The sequence below is a fragment of the Asterias rubens genome, chromosome 21 (genome assembly GCF_902459465.1).
Source record: "Asterias rubens chromosome 21, eAstRub1.3, whole genome shotgun sequence".
Classification (NCBI taxonomy): domain Eukaryota; kingdom Metazoa; phylum Echinodermata; class Asteroidea; order Forcipulatida; family Asteriidae; genus Asterias; species Asterias rubens.
The window spans coordinates 1,257,010-1,280,828 of NC_047082.1; the positions used below are offsets into that span (position 1 = coordinate 1,257,010).

General features: G+C 38.9%; 2 protein-coding genes across 4 annotated transcripts in view; both read right to left on the reverse strand.

The window, feature by feature from the left end:
• The window catches only part of LOC117304363 (thiopurine S-methyltransferase-like), a 4,451-nt gene extending 4,290 nt beyond the window's left edge, over positions 1–161 (reverse strand). For 2 of the 3 annotated variants that reach the window (XM_033788769.1, XM_033788768.1), the window contains exon 1: positions 17–140. In XM_033788769.1, the coding sequence (XP_033644660.1) occupies positions 17–40 (24 nt within the window). In that variant the 5' untranslated portion in view covers positions 41–140. Of the gene's footprint in view, positions 1–16 lie in introns of all 3 variants that reach the window. The other variant, XM_033788770.1, reaches the window with a different exon arrangement.
• Positions 162–2,399: 2,238 nt separating this feature from the next.
• LOC117304364 (monocarboxylate transporter 13-like) overlaps positions 2,400–23,819 on the reverse strand; it is a 28,028-nt gene continuing 6,608 nt past the window's right edge. The window contains exons 2-7 of the mRNA XM_033788771.1: positions 15,787–16,138; positions 14,959–15,255; positions 4,663–5,015; positions 3,831–4,056; positions 3,108–3,251; positions 2,400–2,747 (exon numbers count right to left, since the gene is read on the reverse strand). Of these exons, the coding sequence (XP_033644662.1) occupies positions 2,521–2,747; positions 3,108–3,251; positions 3,831–4,056; positions 4,663–5,015; positions 14,959–15,255; positions 15,787–16,030 (1,491 nt within the window). The 5' untranslated portion in view covers positions 16,031–16,138 and the 3' untranslated portion in view covers positions 2,400–2,520. The remainder of the gene's footprint in view (positions 2,748–3,107; positions 3,252–3,830; positions 4,057–4,662; positions 5,016–14,958; positions 15,256–15,786; positions 16,139–23,819) is intronic.

Genomic DNA, 23,819 nt, shown 5'->3' on the forward strand with positions numbered 1-23,819 from the left:
CTGAAATGATTCCAAATTTGAGACTATGACATCGCATCATACGATAATGGATTGGTGTGCACCGTCAAACATTCGTACCTTTGAGGAAAATCACAACTTTGAAGCTTGCAATCCAACCAGCACTCAACACCGGTAATGTTTGTTTTGAAGTTACAGGAAAGTGACAGCGCCACCAAGTGACCACATGCCACCAGGCTAGCCAGCGCCAAAACTCGAACGTTTCGTGGCTGCTACATCGCGATATTACTTCACTTTCTTGAGAAGTTTGTCCGGAACAAAAAGACGCTTACCTTTAACATTCCAAATGACGAGCGGGAACTCCCATTTATGCGGGAATGGTGAGGTTTGCTGCTATGAAGTTTGACTGAGCTGAAGAGGTGAATGTGTTTTTGTTGTTGACCACTGACTATTCATTCAGATGGGTATTCAATAGACAGTAATGTGCACACACAGTCGTGAAATGTCTGCAAACCAAAATCCCGTCCCGTCTTTGAGAGGTCAACAACAATATCGACAACCTGTGCAACCTTGGACAACAAGCCTTTGGAATGCCACAGTTGTGGTGAGAATAATATATATTACTTCAAATTTTTTATAATGACGACCCAGGACCGGGACTCCACAGGGCTAGGGCGGGTGTCGCTCAGCAATTATTTTATTATGTCCTCTGTGCAATACGATCCGAAGGACATTATTGCATATGCAATAATGTTCGCCGGATGAAACTTAGTCAATAAAGTTTGTCAATCTTTCTTGAGGTTGGATACATACCGTGCCCTCTATTTTCGAAACGACTGAATTTGGCTTTGGATTCTGCTTAGGCTAGCTTGAACCTGCCGGTTGTTTTAACAATAAGCGTGTGCTTTGGGTTGGGTCCTACATATACACGCTCATCAGACGAGAGAATGTACTTTCGAACCGAATCCAAAGCCGAAGCCGTGGTTTCGAAAAGGGCCTAGATGTTACTCCTAAAATTATGAGGCTCAATCAATCTGCTATCGTCGCGAACCTCATGATTATAGTTCTAGAAGTTGGATGGGCAAGGGATGAGGGTCCACTTTGTTGTGCTACCCACTGCCTACCTTAACAAAACTTTAGTAGGCCTACACAACGTTGTATGTGTCAATGTGTGTTAATTTATTATTTCAATCATAAAATTAATAATTATTATACTTATAAATATTGTTCTCATATTTCATCTACATTTGTTGCTACGATATTATTTAAAGCCTATAAATTAAAAATATACTTCCTATATCAAATCACTGCTTTCAGTAACAATACAATTCAATTCCCAAATCGTGGCAATAATTTTCTACAATTCACATTACAATTCTTTTTACGCCGATTAAAATTTAATTTAAGATGACTAAACATTTCCTATGAAGGGACTATGTGTTGTGTCTGTTGTCTTGATTTAAAAAACTAGTTACACATTACATTATATATTTTATACTTTCGGTGAGACAAAAAAAACGTTAGCAAACAAAAAAAATATTTTTGAGACTTGTTACCCCCCCCCCCAAAACTCATAATGAGGACTCAATCTCTTTGAAATTACACAAACACATCATTTAAATCGACCTTTGCGCCTTTTTATGACAGAGGGCGCCCTTCGTATAAAGACGCATTATGTCATCAGAGGTTCTATTATCCTAAACATTATAACCTATATTAAAAACAAAACACTGCACCTTCGATTGACTCTCTATAGCTATTATTGGGCTAATCATAATACCGTTTAACTCTTAAGATAAAAATTAGTGTTTCCTGAATATAGAAAATGGATTTTTACTGTTGACACAACTGGACGAACCGGCCTTCCCATTGTTTTCAGCTACGAGAAAAACGGAAAATGTGGGGCGCTCGCTGTAAGTTTCATTACACTAATTGTTTCCATTACCCAAAAGATTATAACCAAAATATTATAAACTAAACCGTATTATCTACAGTGGATTTTACACAAGTATTTTGCAAGAAATAATACACACTTTTAAACGTCATTTGTGTATGCACTGGCGTGACTGTTTTAGGCGAAGGGCCGGTTTTACAATGTAAGATTCATCATAAGATGAGTTGCCAAAATTGCCAATGATATTGATTTGTATTATTGTTACATCGCACCCTTAACAACAGATAAATGAATCTTTAGCTCTTTCTGAAATCACGAAATTCAAAAGTATCCCTTTACGGTTAATCGTTCGAGAATTACAATTGAACTTAAGACAATGTTGTTACTTTTACATTAATAACCAAAACACTTTGCAACATTATTCTTGTTTAATTATTGATCTAATAGTTTCCATTTTGATAGATTTTCAATAATAATGTAGCCTATAGTATTTGAGGCTGCGTCAACTTTCCATTAATATTAAAAAGGTGCTTATTAATTTTTTGCAGCATGGACATTTTTACACACTTGTTTCCTCTAGTCTCGATTTCGTTTTTATCACTTTGCGAAATGAAAACAAAAGAGGGCGCTACCGCGATGATGATTCACACACGGCTAATTCTCCACCATTATTTCATGCTTTGATACCCATTCGCCATATTGTTTTTCCGCTCTCTTTCAAAGCGCGCCATTTCCATAATGTTTTCGGTGTCCGAACCGCCTTTTCTTTTCTCTCGTATTCGCCTGCACAGTTGAATGGCGGGTACCAGGAGGAAGGTTACCATGGCAATTTCGAAGACGGCTGTGTTGACGTAGAAGTCGACGATGTAGGACCGACTGATGTCATAAATAAAACCTGCACAGATATAACCAATGGGAAACATGAATGAGATTTAAACGTGCTGCCAGACTACAATTCCTGTTCTCACATGGAGTTAATAGAGCCTATATTTTACACCGTGATAAAACTTTCACCAAAGTTAGTAGTGTTCACCGAGTAACGAATTAACTCCGTCACCACGAGAGGGCAAGTGTGATCTTTCGATTAGCTCTAGTCAGACAGGGGCTCACCCGAGTGAGCACCGCGGGGTTGACCCGGGGAAGCTAATCGAACGCACCCATAGCACTGTTTTGTGCTGATAAGCAGCTCTATGCGATCGGGTCATGTGACCCATTTTACCCCGACCCAGGGGTGACAAAGAGACCGAGCACTCACCAGCGATTCCAGGCCCGATGATGATAGCAATACCCGGGGGAACCTGGCAGAACGACCACGCCTCCTTCGCTGCCTCCCGGTCAAATAAGGACGTAGTGGTGGAAAATAGAAGGGCATTGAATACACCGTTGAAGTAACCTATAGCTGTTTTGTATGGAGACAAAACAAATCACATTTCAAAAAAATATAGTCTAACTGTAACTGTGGAAAAAAAAATACTACATTGTACTTTAACTCAATGACCATTGTACTATAACTCAATTAATTATTGTACAATTTTGTTTAAGGATGCACTCGATTTTTGGGGCGATTTGACTCCCCAAATCTAGGTCTAAATTTGAAGTAGCTCTTATTATTGTATCGAGAAAGTTACAAGCTTTCATTTCGTTTCTATATCAGTTGTTAGTTAAACATTTAAAATGAATCGGCCATGGACAAACAATTTTTGTGTGTTATCGTTTTGAATTTATAATTTAATAGTAGCATGCATAATCTTTCAAAATTCGTTCACAGAAAAAAACAACTGAGAAAAAAAGAGAAAAAAAATAGGGTCATGATTTTAGTGCTTTTTTACGTGCACACTTAATATACGCTACCTTTTTCAACATTATTAGCGTGTGTTGGGAACATGGAAAGGGGAAGAGGGGGGAAGGAGGTACACTGGACTGAAAGAAAGAAATGAAAAGACAAAAGTAAGGACTCTAAAAAAGGAAAGTTTCTTACCCAACGCGTAGAAAAACATGTCGATAAAACTTTTAGCATACGTGCAGAGATACGTAGTGATAGCCATTACTCCGGGACATATAACGTAAATATGGATGAGCGGGAACGGTAGCTTCTCTCCCATGAACCCTGCCGAGAAACGGCCCACCATATCGGCGGCTCCTTTCACTGTCATGATGATAGATCCAGAAGATGGTTCAATGCCAATCGTGTCCATGAAACTTATCTAAAATGAAAACAGTATAATACCAGTAAATCGAGAGTTAGATGTTGATCTAATTTGTATCGTGTAAGTAAAACAAGATTCAAGTAAACCAGTCTCACGACCAAGGGCATAGTCTTGTTGCAAGACGCCTCTGTTAAGTTAGTAAGACCAAAAACCATACGGCCTACGCACACTCAACTTATAGAGTAAATTGTTTTCAGTTTGTATTGTCTGTATGCTCAAAAGATTCAAGTTAACCAGTTTCACGACAGTGGGTAGTCTTGCTTCAAGACGTTCTTGTTGAGTTAGTAAAACCATAAACCCATACGGCCTACAATCACTCAACACTGCATACACAATAGTTGAGTGATAATGAACAACGTCTTGAACTAAATGTGGTCAGCAATATTTTAATACACTCCTAAGGCAATGCGCCATTTTGCGGGACAAAAAGTAATGCTGTCTTTCCATTACCACATTACTTCGAATGAAATGATTTTGAAAGTGTCTTACAAAAGCTGGTATTTCCAACCAAGTAATTTTTGTAATGCGATTAATTTTTAGAATTGTACAAAACAATACTAGATCGGTAATTAATTTTAACATGTTGTCCACTAACGAACTTACCAAATGTATAAATGGGAACACATATCCAATTCCTTTGAAGAGCTGCCCAAACATATAGAGTATATAAATGGGATCGAGCCAGAGGGAAGTCCGTACACCAAACAGTTTCCTTACTTCCGGTAACTCCTCCTGTTTTATCATCTCCGAGAGCCACGCCCCTTCCACTTCAGCGCTCTCAATGCTGCCCTCTAGCGACCTGGTGTCTTCATCTTCCGTGTCCATTGGCGGCTGTTTAAAGACTAGACAACACGGGATACCAATAACTAGTGATAGCGCCGCTAACGTTCGGTATGTGTTTCGTAGGCCGATAGTCTCCACAAGGCTTTGACAAACCGGATTCATCACTAAAGAACCTGTGCAAATAAATAAATTTAAGAAAATAAAACAATTAAGATAAGAAAACCCGCCAAAAATTAGCAAACATTAACAAAACAGTATTCTTCTGCTCTGTGAACTATAGGTCATTAGTGCAGTTTTTGTGGATTTAACAATTTGGCATAATTATGGAGCCTCTGGTAAATGAAGTTTCTTAGTAAAGAGTGGTCTACCGAAGTATCTTTTTTGCAAAAAGAAACACTCACTTTATAAATAAAACATTTTTTGCTATAGTCGTTTCAAGTGCAAGGGCATCAAGGTGCATTCTCCTTGGTTATAAAGGGCACATCTTTGAAGGAATTGTAAGTATCTATTGTAGCATTTCCAATGCAACGAGCAGGGGCAACGAGGGCAATTGCGTCTGTTGCCTTCGCGAAATGGGCCTGTTTTGGGTTTGTGGTTTTGTTTTTGCTTTTTGTTGTAATTATTATGTTATTCTAAAATTTATTTTGAAAAATTACCACATAATATAAAAATGACAACATTTACGTTCGGGTGATTTAGTTGTCCAAATACAGTCGAAATATAACGATACAGCTATGTGACAACGTACAACAACAACACCAACAACAACAGCAATATCAACAACAAAAACAACAACAACAACAACAACAACAACAACAACAACAACAACAATATCAACAACGACAACAACAACAACAGCAACAACAACAATTTACCTGTCGCTCGCAGAGAAAATACAACAGTTTGAAACATTTAAACAAGTTCAAGTTTGAGGGAAACAAATTCAACTTAAAAGGTTCAGCCGTGGGTGTGTAATGCTTATCCAACCTGCTTCACTTCCCTAATTTGTGCTTGTTCACTCAAGAGCAAATTGTCACAGAAAAGGTCACCTTATTTCATTATTATATTTCATGACCTAGTTCAGTCGCCTACACCTTCCTTTGTATAAAATTCTCATTAAACACAATCCGACATCGCTTACAACACAAACCCGCCTCCCTTTAGGGGATGGAGTATCACCCCAGGACGCATGGGTTCTAAAGAGAATATCTGCATCGAAATTACACAATAAATAAACGCGGGAAAAAGAGCGTTAATTTGGGTCAGTCATAATCTTGAGGTTACTGTGTCATCCGTTGCTTGGGCAACCGTACGTCATTTGGGACACTCCTAAAGGGAGTTTTTGTTTCATTTAATTAGATTTTTATCTTTGAACGAAGCACTGGTGATGGCGCATTTTTTTCCCTCATCAAATTTACCCGCAGTACTCAAAAGGGGCTCTTAATGTAATTTGCACTATTAGTTTGTCTATATAGGGCACGTTACACACATGGTATAGATCCAAACTGTCCTTGGCTAGTCGTCTTGACAAGCCCCAGTGTGCAAATTTTGGGGTCATTGTGATATTTATTTCGATCTCAGACACAACATCAAGATGTATTAAAGACACATTGGGTGATATCTTGATTTTTCCCCCCATTCATTTTGATATGAGCAAAACGAGGCTGAGATGGCAAATTAGTCTGGTGTCTTCTTTAAGGGGTGAGAAGAACTATACATAGATAGTAGTGTGAACTGGACACCACACTGCAACAAAGTAGACCATAACCATGTTGCCACCATCTTGGGCATGTTCCTTGTATCCAATAACAGTAATGAATGCTAATACTCATTGTACAACAAGGAACCAGACTATTTCTCTTTCCAGGCTCGGTTTGGTTACATTGATTTAAATGAGAGAAAATCACGATGACCGCACCGTGATGGCGCACACATGGAATACCACTTTGAAGGGCGGACGTAAGTGAAGTCTTCAGATACCATAACAAAAAACATGTTTTACTAAATTATTATGATAAACAACCAGGGCCACATTTTATGGTGCAGAAAATACTGCTTAAAAATCCCTGCTTAAAAATCACTGCTTAGCAATAATCATTAGGATACCAGTCACAAATTGTACATGGGACATGGTATTGTAGCTGGTAACTTTTTGTTGGTAAGCATAATCAGGGTATGTGACGATGTCATAACCCATGCAGAGTTATCTCAGGATCTCAATAAAACAGTTGGATGGCACTTCCAGGGCTCCGTAAATTAGCTTGGAATACAATTTTCCCCTTTTCAAGATGTCGTCATCCAGATATAAATAATCTATAGGAGACGACATTCTACTTATAAAAAGACGTCATCTTTCCGTTTATGATGTCGTCATCCTGCAGTAAATCAACTCAGGATCTCAATAGATAAAAAGTTGGATGGCACTTCAAGAGCAACATAGGATCGAGCTTCATAAAAACCATGCCCCTCATGCTGTTGATCTTCGCACCGACGCAAGACTCTTCGTCTTACCCGATCAATACACTCCGAAGCTTATCACGATAAATATTTGATCGCAAAGAAGGAACATTTTGTAATAATATAAGGCATTAATTATGGACCAACCGGGCAGAAATCGATAGTATACTCCTTAGGCATTGCATTACCTCGTAGCTTTTTTCCCCGTGCCATAATCGGTTTAACCAGATTATTAGCGGTAGTATGTTTCCAATTCCTATATGATAGGTAATTCAAACGAGTCTCACATACCTTGCAGGAAAAAAATTGTATGTTTAAAGCACCTTGAGCGTCACTGGATGAGTGACATTATGCGCGTTATAGACCATAAGAAGCCACTTTTATTAATTCGTACTGTAAGTTCTTTTAATGAAAATTTCACATATTATTCGCAATGACCAGAGCCAATTTTCACGAAGCTGTTAAGCAGGAATTTCTGCTTAGCAAATGTCTTGGCTAAGCAAGAAATTGCTGTGGTAGCAGTCGCAGCAATTGTAACTGTGGTGTTCTGGCTGGTTTAAACCAATTTTTTCATGAAGCTGTAAGCAGAAAATACTGCTTGGACAAATTTATGACTAGCAATAATTAATGTAAACCTAATGTAATTTTGGATGGTAAAACCTGTTTAAGTTTAGCAATTACTTTTCTTTGCTTAGCGAGTTTTGTGCCTACAGGCTTTATGAATAGGCCCTGAATAAATTCCACTCTTGATCAATAAACCCCATTTACCAGTAGCTCCAAAATATGCAAAAGCGGTTTTACAAAATCTATAGAAATTGCACTCACAAGACCTTACACTGAAAACATCTAGTAGTCAATTTGGAGAAAAAATTTGTCAACTACGCAATAAAAATCAGTCTTTCCATTCATGACTATTTTTCAATCCGAACTAACTAATAGGAAACATTTTTACTAATTGAGCTAATGAAATTACTAATCAATATTTTTTAAAGACTAATACGAATTTGTTATTTCTAGTTTTGTCCGTAGATTAGTTGATACAGAGTACTGATTGACTAATTTATTTCTCTCTAAAATATGAAATGACAAGTCTGACATAGCAATGACAAATTGGTCGACTAATGTATGAGAAAAATACTAATTGAATTGGCTCCGAAGGCGGGCACAATACAAACGCCTGATACAGAACTTACTCGTAAACGTTCGGTCGAGTGCCACCGACCCTTCCTCCCTATCAAGAGGTTGTGAATTATTGTGTATTCTGAATTTTTGAATTTCTGAATTATTAAATTTAATACAAGAATAAATTCCTGTTTCAACTTTTGGAAAACATGGGCGCCGCTTGTAACCTTGGAGGTAGTCTGTAAACAGTGCTGTCATTAATCAGCACTGTGAGTACGATTAACAGAACAGCCAGAACACAATCGCACCCCCGGTCAGGCCGGTTTCGCACCGATACTGTTTAGTGCGCGATGGTCGCGCAGCATTGCAATTCAGCACAGTTATTTACACTGTTCAAAAACCATTATCGCAAAATAGCGTGTCATTTTCACTGTCGCGCAAATATCGCCCGCGCGATTCGTAACTTTCCCTCTCGTCTGCAGCATGCAGCAACAAGAACGTCAGGTTATTAGTCCGTGTAAACGTGTGCTGTTGGTGGGTGGTGGAATATGAAATAAGGTAATTAATTTATTGTATTCTGTTGTAATTATTCAGAAATATAATAACATGTTAATAAGTAACTTACATAAGCAACATTTTTAATTTCCCTTTTCAAATTTCAATCTCAACTCAAAAAAGTTTCATGAACTAACGTACTGCGGAGTGCATGTATGTTGTACTGCTGTACGTAGTATAAAACTGCTATTGCTACAGTTCGGAGCAGACAAGTTGAACCTCGCTTTTAAATTCGAGTCTGGCTTCGTTTTTACACAACGAAACTTGCATTCATTACTGCTATTGCATACAGGGAACAAGACCAAGATTGTGACAATGGTTCATTAAACGCATCCTGCTCCGTTCTACAAGATGAGAGTTTGCTACCATTTCTCGCAAGGGCCCAGTCTCATTATTAAAGCAGAAAATATCTTACTTAAAAATCACTGCTTAGCAATTATGAGCAGCATACCAGTCACAAATTGTACACGTGGCATGTTTTTTTCCGGGCTGGTAACCTTATAATAGTAAGCATTTGTGCTTAGCTACTTTTTGCACTTAAGCATCTCTGTGAAATTGGTCACTGACCGTGACCTATGACCCCGTCCCCCGCAACAACAATTCCTTGTTGATGCACCAATTAACTGACTTCACCCGTTCACCGTGGTCTTTACAGGTGACCTAGCGAGAACACTGGCAGTCCAACGGTACGTCAGTACGATTGTTCCCTGCCGCCTGACAGCGCTGTTTACAGAACAACTACATCCTTCACAGTGCCTCCCAACCGTACTCCTCCGTTTCCATGGCAACGGGAGGACTCAAATCGATGGGAACTTAATAAAGACAGTCCGAGAAAACAAATTGAAAACGGGGCCTGCGTCTTTCATTGCGTAAAGATTGAGGCAAATGACTCGATGTAGTATTTGCAAGTGCTTCGCCATCGGGGATCGTAAAATAGAAAAAAAAGATTAAACAAACAAAATTGCTCCGTTTTTTTTTTTTTAAATTAACTGTCAGACAAATTTGGCAATTTCGAGCAAGCAATATACCAGACCGATGTTGTGTCCCTGGAGATAGATTGCACATTATTATTTCGTCTACGTGTTCATTACACGCTTCTGTATTATTGTGTAGGATTAAAGACGTGATGGGGCTTTCGGGTTGCAAATCGCTGAGAAACAAAACTGGAATTTTGTTTTATCACCACGAAAGACACCATATAAGAGTGAATATATTCTTATCCTCTTTTTTTTTCAAGAATCAACCTATGACACTATTCATGAGCAGTTATCCTTCATTTCTATGGAACGCCAAAGAGGCATTTAATCATCGGTGATGGTCTTTTGCAACCGGTGATCAAATTTGTCATCGGTGGTGGTCCTATGCGATCGGTGATCAACTTTAGCGAGCGGTGATAAAACACGATCGGTGGTCCATTTTAGCGATCGGTCATGCATATTCATGATCGGTGACGGTATATAGCGATCGGTCATGCATATTCACGACCGTTGATGGCTTTTTGCAATCGGTGGTCAACTTTAGTGATCGGTGATGGCTTTTTGCAATCGGTCAACTTTAGTGATCGGTGGTGGCTTTTTGCAATCGGTCAACTTCAGGGATCGGTGATGGCTTTTTGCATGCGGTCAACTTTAGTGATCGGTGGTGGCTTTTTGCGATCGGTCAACTTTAGTGATCGGTGGTGGCTTTTTGCAATCGGTCAACTTTAGGGATCGGTGATGGCTTTTTGCAATCGGTCAACTTAAGGGAATGGTGGTGGCTTTTTGCAATCAGTCAACTTCTAGGGATCGGTGGTGGCTTTTTGCAATCGGTCACATTTTGCAACCGGTGATGGGATTTTGGGATATCCGAATTTTGCGTCCGGTCGGTGCAGGCCTACTTCAAAACCTATGATTGTGTAGATTGTGGATATTAGTTGTTGTTATTTTCTAGTTCACACCACCATGGAGGAATAAATTACACTCACCAGCGGGTTGACTGACTTGCCAAACATTTGTAGAAGAGTACCATTTTATAACTATGTAAGGGGGAACGCAACAAACATCAAATTAATCAGCTCTTTCTAAAAAGATAATAATAATAACAAATGGGTAGGAGAGGGTGTGGAAGGGTTATCCATGTCCCACAATTGGTTGTCGTCTTCCGGAAATGGTGTATGCAGGGGAAATACAAATATTTATATTCAGTGAAGAGAAATGTTTTTGAACAAGAGTCTCTACCGATAGTTTTGTGTGTAAGGGGAAATCTGAAATCATACAAGTAGCCCTGTGTAAACAGACCCGGAGGTGAGAACATTATGACCACACAAAAACCGTTTTGATGGAAAACACATATTATGTGCATCATGAATGTGATGGACAAACACAGACCGGGACGCACTCAACACGTTTTATAAAAGGCTAGGTAAAGTATTATACAAATATTTCCTTGTAATAAACGGAGAGGCACGTATTAATTGAATCCAAAGCGAAAAACGTACTATATAAAGTTCTTAATTTAGGGGGGGGGGTGTGTAAAAGAGTTAAATCTTATATAAAATTGAAGCTTTAAAATAAGCTTTACTCTAAACGTAATTTTGTTTTAAATTATTAATTAATCAATCGGTCAACTTCAGGGATCGGTGGTGGCTTTTTGCAATCAGTCAACTTTAGGGATCGGTGGTGGCTTTTTGCAATCGGTCAACTTTTGCAACCGGTGATGGAATTTTGGGATATCCGAATTTTGCTTCCGGTCGGTGCAGGCCTACTTCAAAACCTATGATTGTGTAGATTGTGGATATTAATTGTTGTTATTTTCTAGTTCACACCACCGTGGAGGAATAAATTACACTCACCAGCGGGTTGACTGACTTGCCAAACATTTTTAGAAGAGTACCATTTTATACCCAGATAACATACATACATTGGGCAATCAGTTATTTCAAATTATTACATTATTGCAATCAAGATTTATTAATATCTACAATTTTGGGGGAGATTTTATAGCAAAAAAAATCTCAACAAATTACATTACTTTGTCATTTTTTTAATTGTTTCGACAATCTTAAGACATTCTGTGCCACAGCTTTGACACCCTGCCTTGAAAATTGCATATTATGACCAATGTCGGTTCAATGCCGGCCCAATGGTGGCCGTTACCAAATCAGTATTGGCACAAAAAAGTTGTTTTAGTAGGGTGTCGTGGCCGAGTGGATAAGAACACCGAACTCAAGCTCTGGTGTTTCTGTTCAGCAGAGTGTGGGTTCGGATCCCGGTCGTGACACTTGTGTCCCTGAGCAAGACACTTAACTATAAGTGCTTCTTTCCACCCAGGGGTAAATGGGTACCTGTGAGGGCAGAGATGGTTCTTGTGATTGATTTAGCCGAGTAGCGCATATTAATGTTGCACAAGGCTGTATACTCCACACCAGGGAGCTGAGATGGGTTTAAGGAGTGATTTAAGGCCCAGTGACCAGGGGTAATAATGTGAAGCGCTTTCGGACGCATTCCGGGTGTGAAAAGCGCTATATAAAAACGGGTTATTATTATTATTATTATTTTATACCATTATTTGCCAAAAGTGTGCCACTTCGAAACCAGTATTGGCCCAGAAAAAGTTGTCTATACCATTTTGTCAAAATGGCGTGGCGCTAAAAAAAAAGTATTGGCCCAGAAAAGATTGTCTATGGTGCAGCTACAAAACCAGTGTTGGCACAATAGAGGTTTTCTACCATTTTGCCAAAATGGTGTGCCGCCAACAAACCAGTAGACAGATGACAGAAAGTAAAACTTTCATTATCAGACGAAAATTCAACCAGCATTTTAACTCGTAAGTTTTTATTAATTAAATAAAAATGCAAAAAGTGTATTAAATATATTAAATTTAAATGTAATTACTTTGCAATAAAAAAGTTCATTACAATAAAGTGTAGTTGTCCATGATAAACACAAAACATAAAAAATGAAAAAAACAGCAGCAATGAATGAATCAAATTAAAAATGCTATGTAAAAACCCATTAACTAAAAAAGTAGGTATAAATTTTAGAAGTTTGTTTTATTAATAGTATTCGGTTTCTCAAAATGCCGGTACCATCAGGGGTCGATTTCACAGAGAGTTCGGCCTAGTCCTAACTTAGGACATAGTCCTTGGAGATATAAGAAACGTATGGCTAGTCCTAAGTTAGGACGATTAACTCTTCCTAACTCGAGATAAGACTAGTCTTACCTCTTTGTGAAATCCACCCCAGCTTCAATAACTTGCATGGGCTAATTCCTTTTTAAATATCAAGTCGGTTTAGTCATTAGAACATATTTCTTTACCGTTTTGCCATAGCCAGTATTGGCATGATTGGCCCCGAAAAGGTTTTCTATAATGACACCATTTTGACAACTAAATTAAGAACTTTATACAATACGTTTTTCGCTTTGGATTCAATTAATACGTGCCTCTCCGTTTATTACAAGGAAATATTTGTATAATACTTTACCTAGCCTTTTATAAAACGTGTTGAGTGCGTCCCGGTCTGTGTTTGTCCATCACATTCATGATGCACATAAATTATGTGTTTTCCATCAAAACGGTTTTTGTGTGGTCATAATGTTCTCACCTCCGGGTCTGTTTACACAGGGCTACTTGTATGATTTCAGATTTCCCCTTACACACAAAACTATCGGTAGAGACTCTTGTTCAAAAACATTTCCCTTCACTGAATATAAATATTTGTATTTCCCCGGCATACACCAGGGACTTTTCGTTTTCAATGACGGATGGTTCTGCGACGGTAAAGATGACATTTGGCGTCATCTGCGCATGCGTCGGCTTTGAGGACGGTCGTCCCTCAATTTCTACGACAGTACTTGGGATGAATCTTCGTTGTGCTAAAAACGACAACGTTTAGCTGAACAACCGTCGCAGAACCATCCGTCGTCGAAAACGAAAAGTCCCTACCATTTCCGGAAGACGACAACCAATTGTGGGACATAGATAACCCTTCCACACTCTCTCCTACCCATTTGTTATTATTATTATTATTTTAGAAAGAGCTGATTAATTTGATGTTTGTTGCGTTCCCCCTTACATAGTTATAAAATGGTACTCTTCTAAAAATGTTTGGCATGTCAGTCAACCCGCTGGTGAGTGTAATTTATTCCTCCATGGTGGTGTGAACTAGAAAATAACAACAACTAATATCCACAATCTACACAATCATAGGTTTTGAAGTTGGCCTGCACCGACCGGACGCAAAATTCGGATATCCCAAAATCCCATCACCGGTTGCAAAAGTTGACCGATTGCAAAAAGCCACCACCGATCCCTAAAGTTGACTGATTGCAAAAAGCCACCTCCGATCCCTTAAGTTGACCGATTGCAAAAAGCCATCACCGATCCCTAAAGTTGACCGATTGCAAAAAGCCACCACCGATCCCTAAAGTTGACCAACTGCAAAAAGCCACCACCGATCCCTAACGTTGACCGATTGCAAAAAGCCACCACGGATCGCTAAAGTTGACCGATTGCAAAAAGCCACCACCGATCACTAAAGTTGACCACCGATTGCAAAAAGCCATCAACGGTCGTGAATATGCATCACCGATCGCTATATACCATCACCGATCATGAATATGCATGACCGATCGCTAAAATGGACCACCGATCGTGTTTTATCACCGCTCGCTAAAGTTGATCACCGATCGCATAGGACCACCACCGATGATTAAATGCCTCTTTGGCGTTCCATACATTTCATCCTATGCAACGTTCTAGTACTCACTCTGCCTGCTTCACGTCGTTTTAACAACAACAACAACAACAACAACAACAACAACAACAACAACAACAACAACAACAACAACAACAACAACAACAACAACAACAACAACAACAATAACAACAACAACAACATAAATTCGTGCAGCTTAGCTCTATGAGACTGGTCCATGGTCTTACGTAATCTTCGCCAGCTGAGATATTCAAATTAAAAGACTGAGTCTTGTATCTGGACTTACCGAACGGGATTCCAGCGACTAGCACACATGTTGCAAGTACGTGGTTCTTGACCGGGAACCACGCCCCAGTTAGGATCAGCGGCGGGTTATAGCACAGGTTGGTGGCGAAGCCGAACATGAGGCTGTAGGTGGCGAACATCCACCAGAACTCTGTCACGAAGGAGCAAATGAAGAGAGCTGTGGCACCCAAGAACACCCCGGCCATTGAGACGCAGCGGCACCCGAAGCGGTTGTAGAGGGGTGTCGAGATTGGGTTGCCCACGTATGCCATACCGAACGCTATTGAACCCACCCAACCTATAAGAAGAAGAAAATGTGGATGAAAACGGTACCTTTTATTTATGGAGACCAAGGGCAAAACAACTATAAGGGAACGCAAAATGACTCCATAGGGGAATTATATAAAGACTGGGGTGCCCATCCCAACAAGGAAGTTTGTGAAAAAAGTCTCTTGGGATCTGTTACGTGCAGGGATTAATAATGCATTTTTAATAACGTGTGTATTACTGTGAATGTGAGACTCTTAGACGCTAGGTGGCAGCAGACATACCAGGTAGATTGCCAAAGACCTTTTTGCAATACCCATTGTGTTATGTATATCGCTCTCTGAGTAAAATCAATCTTTCTCAGTTATGTGCACATGCTCAAAACCACCCACACAATGGAAATTTACCTGGTAAAATCTGCTGCCACCTAGCGTTCCAAAGTCTCAAGTTGTAATGTTTATTGTATGCATTGACAACCATTACGGGTAAAGTACCTTCAAGCCTCGGTTTGGTTACAATGGTCTTTTAGTAGAAGGAACACACTATGGCGTATAATACTCACTGATAGCAGCTGTCCCACCACCAAAGGTGTCCAACAACGGCAGTAGTAATTCACCAAAGCTCATAACCATCCCCATGAATGGTATATCTAGTATGAAGCCCGCCAGGCATATCATCCACGCCCGCTTGTTGTTAAATCTCCCCCATGTGGAGTACGTGTACTTCGACTTCTTTTCGCTGCTCTGATTCAGGGCGAGTTTCTCGCTCTCAGCAGCGTTTGGTGTGTGGTGGTTGGAGTCAGGCATACCTGGGAGGTTGTAGCGGGCCGGGTCGATGGTGATTTGAGACGGCGAGAGGGGCGGGCTCCGAGCGGAGAAACTCCGGGCACTGAGGGGAGTGATTTCCTCACAGTCCTGTTAAATAAACACAACCATTTAAATAGATGTGGTACATTGTAAGACACTGCTCTTTGCAAAGGTCGTGGGTTCGAATTACACCCGAGTAAGATGCCTGTGATTTTGTTTTCATAGGGCTCTGGAAAGTATTGAGTTTACAGTGCTTACACACATTGGTGTACTAAGCTTAATAAAACTATTTAATAGATGTGGTCTACACTGCTCTAGAATTGCAAAGGTCGTGGGTTCGAATACCACCAAAGTAATATGCCTGTTTGAAGAACTTCTTAGGAAAGTACTGATTATACATCGGTGTACGGGTAAGACCGAAATTAATGAACACAACCAGTTATCACAAAGTAAAGATTTGTTTTTTACAAAATACTTGGCAAGTTTCGACTTCCGAGACAATGAAGTTGTAATTTCGTCGAGACTGATATTGTTAGTGTTCTTGGTCTTAGTCTGGTCTTGACCACAACACTGACTTCCGAGGGCACAAACAGTGCTTCAAATCCTCCTATACCCTTGGTTGAAAGTACATCTGCATTTATCCATCAAGATGATTATTGTAGACCTTGGAAATCCATTAAAATGCTATGACACAATCCTCGCCTCACAAAGCATTTTCATATGTTATCGCTTGAGTATTTTATTTGTTTTTTCACCGTTGGCCAATATAGTACAATGTTTCCCGCTCTTCAGTCGAATTATGGTTTTAATCAAATTATTACTGCCTGCTAAATATCATAGTGCCTAGAGTCATCAAACTCTCTCGCTCAAATGGTGACTTGGGTGAGTAAAGGGAGTTTTAAAACAAGAGCGCCCCTTTTTTCAATCAAACTTTTCAAGCGTTGAAATTTTGTGAGATAAGGGAATTTTGTTGGAGTTTTTTTGTTTGGGATGTGTAATCAACATTCAACAAGGGGTTCTAATGTGGGGCTGGGTGGTTTGTACGGCCATGCAGAGAGCGTTAACCCAACCGAACAAGCCAAATTGAATTACCAAAGTCCTGCGTCAGACATGGATGTGGAAAAGGAAGACCCAGAGAAACCAACAAAAAAACGGGTGACTTTAGGGGAGAGAATGACAAACTGAAAGCAACAAAAAAAAAGACCGCGACTGAAATTGTGAATCAAGCAACTAGCGGAAGCGGCGCACGGAGCTTGACGGATAACCAAGTGAATTGTACCCGCTGGCGTTTAATGAAACGATTCCCTTTTTTTTGCCGTGCGGAGTCCGGAGGCTGGATGTAATTAAAGCGGCCATGAGTTTCGGGCTCCTGTTCGTATATACACCGATAATAATTTCACTTTGAGCAATAGAGAAAAAAATCATTTATTGCTCAAATCAAGAAGCGATAATTAAAGAAAGGAGGTATGTTCTCTAGTGGGAATTTCTTGTGTGTCTGGGTTTTCTGTTTACAGCGGCTAGTATTTCAACATGTTTAATGGTGGCTTATTCGTTGGTTGAGTATTTTATTTCCAATGAATCACTAACGATTTTAAATTGATATGATGCAGCATTCGTCATCTAGTTCCCAATCACCTGCTCATACAACCAACCTGTTGGCAGACCTAAAAGTAAAACTACATTGGGCCATGGTCTATGTTGCCCTGTCTTGGCCTTAGTGCCCTGCTCTTGGCCTTAGTCCCCATGGCCCAATTTCACAGAGCTGCTAAGCACACAAATTTGCTTAGTATGAAATTTCTTCCTTGATAAAAACAGGATTACCAACTAAATTTCCACGTGAATTTCAGGATAGGCAAACGACAGCTGAATACCAGTAACAAGCAAAATGCAACAAATAGAAATTTGACTGGTAATCCTGTTTTTATCAAGGAAGAAATGTCATACTAAGCAACTTTGTTTGCTTAGCAGCTCTATGAAATTGGGCCCTGGTCTTGCCCTTGGTGCCCTGGTCTTGGGCTTTAGTGGTGCCCCGTCCCACAGATTTGTAAGATTTTCCAATGAAAGTGCCCGTTACAAGATGAAAATTACCTTGTCATGTCAAAGATTGATTGTCTTTTTTATAAAGGGAATTTTTCTTAAAATGTCTGACAAGTTGTTCACCCGGGATATAATGGGTACATCTCTGAATGAAATCATACTTTTGGGTTGGTGCTAGCACGCATGGTGCAGAGCCATAGAATCGTGCTAGAGCCATGAACTCAGCACAAGGTGGTTTTACATACAAGTTCATGAGGCTTGGCGTAATTTGTTCTTAGTATAGCGTACCTGTATGTGCAAGGCCTACTGCATAGTTTAGGCAATAAGCTATTTCGAGATGTTCAAAACAATCATGTGACACTTTTGAATGTGGGTAAATTTGTCTGTAAACACCAAAACCAAACGGTGCACTCCTATACGTAGTGTCCGCTATACCTCAAAAAGGCTAATGCACCGGTGGTATTATACATGCACTATTCATACCAATGACCGCCATTTTTTATGTCAAACATTAGAACGTGTACGTGCGGTTCACGACTCTCAGCCAATGATAGTTCTTCATTGATCTCAGTAAGAGGGACTATTTTGGGGCGTGTGACGTCACGGGTCTATTTGACTCCCAAGTGGCAGACCGTGTGCACATTATAGTAACATGTGACGTCAGCAAGGTGTCTAAGCCCGTACACAGATATCTCCCAAAAGAAAAATTATAGCAAGTGCAAAATGCTTTACTTTAAATATTTCTTGTAGAGTGTCTTTCCACAAAGTTGCATCTGGAAGCCGTTTGACGATACAAGACTCGCAACTATGACACGGTAGAGTGCTGTGTGACCTTCGCAAGTCTTGTTATTGTTTATCGTGATTCTGTTAAATTATTACTACGGAGTTCGGGAAGTGACATCGAAAATTAAGAACATGGTATTACACGCTTCTTTATCTTGCGGGTATACGATGTAATCTCGTGATAAAATCTCAATCCCGCGAGAACATTTCGATATCGCCTTGCCACCGTGAGATACACATCTTTTGTCTGTGTGGACAAATGCAATTGGTTTTGCATGACTTGATAAACAAATTGTAAATAACCGTGTAAAACAACAATATTATTCGAATATGCGCAAGAATGCAATATACATTGAATATACACATTGATATGTGACGTAGGTTATTACGTCAGTAGAAATATTAAGTCAATTGTTGTATGCAATCACTGAGGATTTTGTTCTCACTCAATTTCTCAAATTCCCATGAATATAGATTCACAAACATAATTCTTCACTCATCAGATATAGACACTGAAAAAAAAAGAATCAAAAGTAACATCGTAGGTGTTGAAATAACACCAATGAATGAGATTGTTTTGGGGCCAAAGTGTTATTTTAACACCATGTAACATCGTAGGTGTTGAAATAACACCAATGAATGAGATTGTTTTGGGCCCAAAGTGTTATTTTAACAACATTGGTGTATATTTGATTTTGTTTTGTACCATCGTGAGACAACACCCGCGGTGTTAATTTTAACACCCTTATATGTAGGTTTTTGCAGTGTATCATTTAGTTTGCTGCAATTTTGCACACTTTTCTTATGGTATGGTTTATTTTATGGTTTGGGGGTTTATTTGTTTTGTGTAATAATTTCGTCTTCTATGTTTGACAACCATGGCTTTCGTTTTATATTTTTATGACGAAATCGGTTATTGGGTTTTTTACTGGTAAATTCTCCCTTTTGACTACAGGTGCAACTTTTAATTTTGTAACATATTTCTTGCTGATTGCGAATTTTTTAATAATTTTTTTAATGACATTTTATTGAGTTTTCTATATGTTTTTATGATAATAATTGTTTGTTTTCGTAAAATTGTTATGAATATTAATTGTGCCGGTCTTTCTTTTTGTGTGCCTTTGTAGGTTTTTATTTTCTCGGGTGCCATTGGATCTGATCAATATTTATACGATGTCAGTTTACGAAAACGTCACTTATCAGTATATGCAAAGGTGGTTAAAGGCAGTGGACACTATTGGTAATTACTCAAAATAATTATTAGCATAAAACCTTTCTTTGTGACGAGTAATGGGGAGAGGTTGATGGTATAAAACATTGTGAGAAACGGCTCCCTCTGAAGTGCCATAGTTTTCGAGAAAGAAGTAATTTTCCACGAATTTGATTTCGAGACCTCAGATTTAGAACTTGAGGTCTCGAAATCAACCATCTAAACGCACACAACTTCGCGTGACAAGGTTTTTTTTCTTCATTATTATCTCGCAAGTTCGTTGACCGATTGAGCTCAAATTTTCACAGGTTTGTTATTTTATGCATATGTTGAGATACACCAACTGTGAAGGCTAGTCTTTGACAATTACCAATAGTGTCCACTGCCTTTAATACACGACCAGTTTTGCAAACATGTAGATTATTACTGTACTTTATTCTGATACCATTCTATTTAGTAGCAGCAATCTTGCCAACATTATCAAAATTTTACATTATCTTGATTCATAAAAGAAGTACATACAAACTTGCTATAGCAGCAATTTCAAACATTTCAAATGTACCTATTATTAAATCTCCAATAAAGTAAGCACTGCAGTATGGCCATGACGTTATATTCACTCAGGGACTCTGCGAATACCAGTAGCTCAAACTCCACATTTAAAGTACCGTACCTTATCTTTATTCATAGACAGTAAACATACCAGTCGCATGGAATTTCACCTACATTATTACCATGGCCAAATATTATCTTGACACAAGGATACTATATTACGCATATACAAAAATGCATAAATAAGTAGCTTTTTTTTCAGTGCCGTATACCCGATTCACTATAGCTGGTTATTGTTTTGATTATTAGATTAAAATCATAAAGGAACGGACATAATTCAAAACGCGCACCTGGGCAATTTGGCATATTCTTTTCCTGCCTGTTTTATGCATGATTAGATACCTCTTTGTATGTAGCCAGAGACATGGCAATCTCTCGCGGTCAGTGGTTACACCGAAAGCCAAAATTAATACAGATATTTAAAGGCAGTGGACACTATTGGTAATTACTCAAAATAATTATTAGCATAAAAACTTAAATGGTAACGAGTAATGGGGAGAGGTTGGTGGTATAAAACATTGTGAGAAACGGCTCCCTCTGAAGTGGAGTAGTTTTCGAGAAAGAAGTAATTTTCCACGAATTTGATTTCAAGGGTGACCTCAGATTTAGAACTTGAGGTTTCGAAATCAAGCATCTGAAAGCACACAACTCCGTGTGACATGTGTGTGTTTTTTTTTGTCATTATTATCTCACAACTTCGACGACCGATTGAACTCGAATTTTTTCACAGATTTGTTATTTTATGCATATGTTGAGATACACCAAGTGAGAAGACTGGTCTTAGACAATTACTAATAGTGTTCATGTCTTTAAGGGGAGAGTTACGTACATTTTTACGTAACCGTATTACCGCCATATGAATAAAAAAAAGCATCTATCTTATCGTGTACGTACACGTACATGATAACTTATCACACTTCCCACGATAATAGATAATTTGTTTTTTATTCATTTAGATGATTCTGTGAACATGAAGCTTGTCTGCATCCCCCGCTCCCCCCTTCAATAAGAAGGGGTAAACCTCAATGCCATTATAACACACACAAATAATCCCTGTCTTCGGTCTGTTTATCTTGCGTTTTGTTTCACCATGGCCTTAACTTACCGTTTCTTCATCCTCGAATACCATAATTCAATTTCCTTTAAGACGAAATTTCCCCGTTGAATGTTTTCTCAGATGAATCAAAGGTTTAAAACCAACCTTCCCCTTTCTTCTATACTTGCTCGGTTGTCATGGCACCATGTCAATATAGCATTTAGAGCATGCACCAGTGGGATGATCATTCACTCTCGACGTGTGTGCTAAGTCATCAAACAACTCGATTTGTGAGCTCGACTAAAGATGTTAAACTTGAAACGTCGTCTTGGGTCTTTAAGCAATCTGCTCGGGGGACATCGCCCGGTCGCTTTGGGTGATTTTCATCGACAGAGAAGAGCGACTCGTTCACGATCATTCAAACATCCGTTTAGCATTTCTCCGTTTCTCACAACCGATTCAAACATGACCTATATACCATAACACTTGAGGAATGCTGACTGATACATAATCGATACTTCTAAAACAAAATCGAACTCTTCTAAAGAAATTGAAACTAAGATAGATTGATATGTCTGTTGTCAGGGGGCCTTTTTCTCTTTGTTTGAGATGGTCGGGCTGTGGAATCGATTACCTGAATGCGTTAAAACTGTGTATTGATTTGTAATACTTATAACTGTTTGGGTTAGGGTTGGAAAACATGGGACATAAATAACGTAATTTTCAAAACATCACTTGGTTTATTTAAAGCTACTTTCACTTCACTTTGTAAAACCATTATGTTGTGTATGATTCAATGAGTATTAATTTGATTGTGCATTGTCTTCATTGCTGTCTTATTCAACTGAAATTTTCATTTTAAGTTGTATTAATTTATGATTGCTTGTGACACATTTGTTTTCTTCTTGTATAATTCCTCCCTCTTCCCATCCCCCATGGTATACGAGTCGTTAAACCCATGCACTCTGCTACCTTGCTAGTACTTATTCGAGGTTTTGCTTAGAAGGTCATGTTCATTACGCTATTAGCAGCGAAATGCACTGCCATTAAATCATTTTAATCTGTACTGTGAATTTTTTTAATACCTCATTGTTTTCTATCCTGATGCTTTTCAATCAAACACCATCAAGACAACTATTTTGTGTCTGGGGGTGTTCAATAGTAATGTTTAAAATGAGCTTGTTTCGATTGCCATAACACGGTTGTGGTGATTTTGGAGGCCCTCAAAATGCTATAGTTCCCTTGAAGTGTTTCATACGAAGATATTTCGGTTGGGAGTTGCTTCAATCTTTTAATATATTTTCTATTTACAGTGAGCTTCTTTTTAATTATTATTGTAAAATAGTCACACAAAATTAGCCCCTTTTCAACTATAAGTTGTCATTTGATTTCCTAAGCCTTGCCCCATTAGGGCGTATCAGCTGTGTTCTCTTTGACGCCATATCCACTGACATCCATGAGTTTTTCCCTTGTTCGTAAACCATGCTTAACATTGCGAGCAAACAACTACACATACCTTTTTACTTTAATTTTATTGCTCATTAATGAAACCTAGTGTATTATGCCCAAACCCAAAAGGCCCAAATTCTACAGCTCAATATTTGAAGGCTTATTGCTATGTTTCCTTCAACAAATGCCTCTATTGGCCTTAGATTGTACCACAGAGCATCTGGAAGACACAGTTTTCTGGGGCCCGCTCAAGGGCCCCTCACCTCACCTCGTTAAGGCTTTGTGTTCAACAACACATACCTTTTCATTTCAATTTTGAAATGTTCAAACAAAGCACTATAACTTTTAATGAAACTCAAAGTGTTGCCCAAATTAAAAAAGCTCAAACATGAAAGCTTTTTGTTATGTTTCCTTAACTTTTCATGAAAATAAAAGTTTTGCCAAAATCCCCCAAAAATCTCAAATTTTGAAAGCTTGTTGAAATGTATCCTTTATCAATGCTTCTAATTGGCCTTAGATTGTACCACAGAGCAAACATAATGCACAAATTGTATCATGTATCAAACATTCTAGTGTCCATGCATTAATTCTGCGCCACTTAAAACCTCGGTTGTTTTACATACACTCAATGTGTTTGATCACAAGTCAGACCAATGGGCTCG